Here is a 5,256-nt window from a genome sequence, read left to right on the forward strand (position 1 = left end):
GGCATTTCTGTAAATAAACACACATGAGGGACCCACAGCCGCAACTTTTGACCACCTTTTGACTTTTTTTTTTTTTTTTCACTTATACGGTCTTCCGTTCTGATTTTTTTTTTTTTTTTTTTTTTTTAGTACCTAGACTCACCAAACTTAGTGAAAAAAAAAAAAAAAAAAAAAAAATATTGCACCGTGACAGCCGTGGGCCCTCCAAATAGTGTGAAAAACAGTGAGTGATGAAGGCAAACGGATGTGAAAAATTAAGTGATGAGTGATGGAAATTGAGTGACGGAAATTAAGTGACCAAATTTTGTTGGCCAAACAGGCTCTTAGCTTTTTCTGTTCTAACTTCCAAACAATCACTTCCCATTTAGTTCTATAAACCATGTTACAGTCCGTCACATTCCTTGCATCATATTGAAACTTTGCTGTATAAAATATTAAAATGTTAAATCATTACAAAACTTTTTCCTTTGATGGAAGGTATTATTTCAACCAATACAAGTTCATTTTTTGAAAACTTAGTGTTTAAATAAATTATCATACAAAAATAATATTCCTCAAGAACTCTCATTTGTCTTGCCGAAGCTTCCTTTCCTCGGCAAGCAGTTTGGCGAAGTAGGTAAGAGCTTCTTCATTAGTACCCTCGCCCTCAATTTTCTCAAACCTGCCAGTTTCCAAATTCACTCTTGACACTGGCTTCTTCAATAGCTCATTTCCAATCTCCACAAGCCTTTGCAGATTCTCCGTGGTAGCAATATCAACAAAGGAGGCATCTCCAGTTAATGTATCATCCTATGGTTTATATTTTACCAAAAAAAAAGATGTTAATAGCATATGGTCATGCATAATGTCTCAAATAGATATAGTAAACGTGGTCATTTAATTGGTACGTACCTGAATACGGAGGTAGTTTTTCTTGCAACCAATGGCTTGGAAGAGTGTGGACACATGAATGTCGACCATATCAGAACTTGCGTCTGCATAAACGTCGAGCAATGGAGTTGCACCATTGTCATAAACCCAACTAAGCAATCCCCATTTTGAGGCTTTGGCTGCTGTGTACTTCTCTTCATGCTTGGCCTCACCTGTGCCCAATGATAGAACTAGCATTCTCTTGCTGTAATCCATTGGTTTTATGTCAGGTAACTCAAAGCTTTGCATCAATATTTCTTTCCTAATTTGGGTTATGGCCATCATCGTCTGTGGATTTAGTTTAAAATAGATAAGAGAAATTGCCAACTTGATCCAAAATAAATCAAGAAATATCTAAATAGAACAACCAAATTTCCAAATTAAGCTTCGTCACCAAATGCAACTTAAATTATCAAATTAGGTACTGACAGGATTATTTGCAGCAACCCCGCCATCAATGAGATCAAAACTGCGAGTTTTTTCCTCTGCATTTTTTGTCTCGAAATAGTGTGCTGGAAGAAAAGTGGGTGCTGCAGAGGTGCCGATGCAAATATCTGCTAGCCTAGCGTTCTTCAATTCATTTAGCTTTGCCTGTACAAATGATTATAACGGTTGAGACCATGTAATGGCCAATTGGCCATAATTCCAACACCACTTTATTTAAAAGTTTTAACAGGTAAGTTTATGTTCAATTATGTAATCCCAATATCACTTTTTTCTTTTCTTTTTTTATGCAAGACTTTCACCAATAGAAAAAAGTTTTTCTCCAAGCTTCATGACATGACATGGCTATTAAAGACGTTATTTTAATTATATAACTTTTTAAATGAATCATATGACTTATTTAAATATAATATACATAAATAATCATATAAATTTTTACTTTAAAAAAAAGATAGCTTGAAACTAGTTTGAAGCCAAACCATTACTTATCTCGTGTGTGTATGGTTTCTCAAAAAAAAAATAAAAAATAAAAAATTATCTGAGTAAAACTTTGTTTCCACCGATAAGTCTTAACATTTATTATTATTAAAATGATATGTTCTGATTAATGCATAATGAGAAATGGTGTTAGCAATAAAATCAGAGAAAAGTAATATTATTATAATTACAAAATTTTGTAAGAGATATTGTAAGCATATATAGTATTACTCGACTTCCACTCACAAGCATATATATAACACTTTCAAGTACACTTATTTTTGTCATACTCATACATCATTGGTCGAAAAGATCACTGGCTGAAGGAGTTTGATATCAAAGGTTGGAATGATCACATCTGTTAGAGTCTGTTTCACAGTTAGGTTGCCAAGTAGCCCGTTTGTCAATGACCGCAGGTACTTCCCATCATACTTGGGCCCCACCACCGCACCAAACAAGCTTGTCACTGAACTCACAAAATTTTTCTGCCTGCTTCCATGGAATCAACTTTAATGGAAAATATATACCTTTTTTGAATTCCCTTAAAAATTGTAAAAACTGAAACAAATTAAAGGCTTTTTTTTTGGTATTGTGATTTCATTGAGATTTACCTGCTCTGGGGAAAAATTTTGGGACAGTTCTCCAAATAGAAGTTGATGATGTCCTTTGCAGCATACATGGGCCGTTTGTCTTTGTCTGGAGCTGTAAGCATGGCTGTTACTAGCCCACCTGTACTTGTTCCTGCAACTACGTCGAAATAATCTGCAATTCTTGCATTGGGCCCGTCGAATTCCTAAACATAATATAGAGATACACAGAAATTATAACAAAGAAAGAAGAGGTTTATGGCTATGGTTAGTGAAGTATACCTGAAGTTTGGATTCAAGAAAGCCCAAGAGGGTTCCAGGAATAATGCCTCTAATGCCACCACCATCAATGCTCAACACAGTCACCATCTTTCCCTTTGCAAAACCAGTAGCCATCTCTATATTCAAGAGAGCTTTTCGTACTGTAATTCAAGTGTCTTTTAGCAAATTAATGCCAATTAATGTTGTGTATCAAGCACATATAAGATATATCTATAGCCAGATCAACTTCAAGCTAGGATATTTTGTGTGGACTCAAAAGAAGACTTTAAAAGCATTCCATGGCCATTATAATCAAAACAAAGAAAAACCACTTCAATGGCCCACCCACGTGTGAATACGACCTTATTAATTATCACATCCTTGTCCGTCCTGTCGGCCACCTTTGTTGATAAGTTTGTTGGCCTTATTGCTCTCATGATCGGATAGAGTAATTATTAAGTACTTTTATAATAGGGAAATTACATTTTATTTATTTGTAATTTGTCTTTAATTTGACTTGTCTATATGTGGTTTCAATTTTGATACTTTACCTATCCATGATTTCCTCCATTACTAATCCGTAACCCACCTCTCCTTCACCCATTACTCTAACACATAATATGTCAAAAACAAAAGTCCAAAGAAATCAAAACACTCCTCACTTCCAAAACTCACTCTCATCCAAGTTGCTTACCAAACTAAGACCCTAGATGCTACAATGCTAAAATGGCAAATTTGAGAATGCTGTCAAAGCACCATTTTATGTTGGTAGATATGTGGATTTTGTTGCATGGGTAATTAGCCATGGAGAACCATGGTACTTTGATCCTACGTAGGGAGACCTTCAACCAAATATTCATTTTGTGAACATTTTGTATGAAATCCAAAAAATCAGCTAAACTAAAATCAACCCAGAATTTAGAAACTAAAAGCTAAACCCACAAAATCAACCAAAACTCAAAGCTAATGACGGCCATGTTCTAATGTCTTTCTTACTGTATTTGGTGATAGCGTAGGGGAAGCCTTGCGCTTTATCTTTTCCTATTTGTCTCTTGAGTTGGCTCACTAGAGCAAGCTCAGGCGTTTGTTCCTTTCTTTATATTTGTATATTTGTATACGATTACTCTTTTACATTAATATAGTTCTGTCTATTATCTCAAAAAAAAAAAAAAAGTGAACTCAGAATTTTTGAACATAAACCCAAACCAAAAACTAAACCCAGAAATCTTGAAGATTAACAAAAAATTAAACCCATAAATTTTGAACATAACCCATAACCACTACAACCAAAGATTAAAACCAAATCAAACACACCACAAATTTCTTTTTCAATCTTTTCTATCCTCTTGACAGTTTTGTTTGGATTCATAGGCTTGAGATTTGAGAATGTTCTTATGATCCCCACTATCGAACTAGTCAAACAACATCAGCATCGTCACAGACGACGATGACGACGTCGTCTAGTAATTGGAGCTCGGCGCCTTAACGTAAATGCTGCCATTGTTGTCGTTTTTGTGGGTTTTACCATCAAATGAGAATGTGAAGGTCAAGGAAGGTGGGTCCTCGGATTGGGGCTCTTAGGCGTTGGCAATGGAAGTGAAGAGACAAGTTTGGATTTGGGATTGGGATGAGAATGTTGTGAAAATTTTGGGTTTCTTTTGATGGGGTTTAAGGTTTTGATAATCAGTGAATTCGCCATTGAATTGGGATTTTGTTTTCTATGCTCTAGGTTTTGCTGGAAATGTGTTTGGGGTTTTGACTATTTTTACTTCCCAAAACCACTTTTGCATTTGCAGAGGAATTTTGCTCTTGGAAAAGCTTTGGGTTGGTCGGTCAGCTCAAGGTTTCGGCCTGTGTTGGATATTGTTTTTGGGTTCAACTTCCTGTAATTTTTCATATTTTTGGGTATGTTCTTCATGTTCTTCATGTTCAAGATTTGAGTGAGGAGTGTTTTGATCTATTTGGGCTTTTGTTTTTAACATATTATGTGTTAGAGTAAAGGCTAAAGGAGAGATGGGTTACGGATTAGTAACAGAGGGAATCACAAGTGGGTAAAGTGTCAAAATTAAAACCACAGGTAAGCAAGTCAAATTAGAGGCAAACCACATGTGGGTAAAGTGTAATTATCCCTCTAAAATATTATAAATGTGCATTTTTTCTTCTCACATAACTGTAGGTTTCATTAATTAAATTTATGTTGGAACCTATAATTCATGTGAGAGGGGAGAAATTATTAGGTCCACCAGAAGGACTATTGACGTGGTTCTCCCTAACTTCCAAACCAATAAAATGCTGTTATTTATGCGAATGTGACATCATCTGGTAATTTTTTTTTTTTTTTTTTTTATTCCTTGTGCTGATCAGAAAGCTTACATATATATTTGCATAGATGGCATCATCTCATTGATCAGGGAGGACCAAATCAACAGTCCTCCTAGTGTAAATAATAATTTCTCGTGAGAGGGGGGAGTACGTATTTATGGTACTCCCGAAATATTCAATAATTTTTCATTGAGTAGAATGGAAAATTAAAGAAGTTTTTACATGTAGATAGTTTAGTTACAACCTTAGTTGTAAC

The 5,256-nt window shown here is 35.1% G+C and overlaps 1 protein-coding gene across 1 annotated transcript; it reads right to left on the reverse strand.

Moving 5' to 3' along the window:
• Nucleotides 1–409: 409 nt before the first annotated feature.
• LOC126732717 (patatin-like protein 3) lies at nucleotides 410–2,961 on the reverse strand. Its single transcript, XM_050435705.1, has 6 exons — nucleotides 2,700–2,961; nucleotides 2,442–2,623; nucleotides 2,127–2,319; nucleotides 1,339–1,500; nucleotides 892–1,197; nucleotides 410–789 (listed from the first exon to the last, which is right to left on the reverse strand). The coding sequence occupies exons 1-6, from the start codon at nucleotides 2,811–2,813 to the stop codon at nucleotides 565–567; spliced, it is 1,182 nt and encodes a 393-aa protein (XP_050291662.1). The 5' UTR covers nucleotides 2,814–2,961; the 3' UTR covers nucleotides 410–564.
• Nucleotides 2,962–5,256: the final 2,295 nt, after the last annotated feature.

Source organism: Quercus robur, chromosome 6, assembly GCF_932294415.1.
Source record: "Quercus robur chromosome 6, dhQueRobu3.1, whole genome shotgun sequence".
NCBI classification, from domain to species: domain Eukaryota; kingdom Viridiplantae; phylum Streptophyta; class Magnoliopsida; order Fagales; family Fagaceae; genus Quercus; species Quercus robur.

Excerpts from the sequence above, each read along its gene's own strand:
- LOC126732717 (XM_050435705.1), bottom strand. The coding sequence starts at position 2,813 with ATGGCTACTGGTTTTGCAAAGGGAAAGATGGTGACTGTGTTGAGCATT. Across the intron at positions 2,624-2,699 it reads TTCTTGAATCCAAACTTCAG|GAATTCGACGGGCCCAATGC; the intron begins GTATACTTCACT and ends TATTATGTTTAG. Across the intron at positions 1,501-2,126 it reads TGATCTTTTCGACCAATGAT|GCAAAGCTAAATGAATTGAA; the intron begins GTATGAGTATGA and ends TCATTTGTACAG.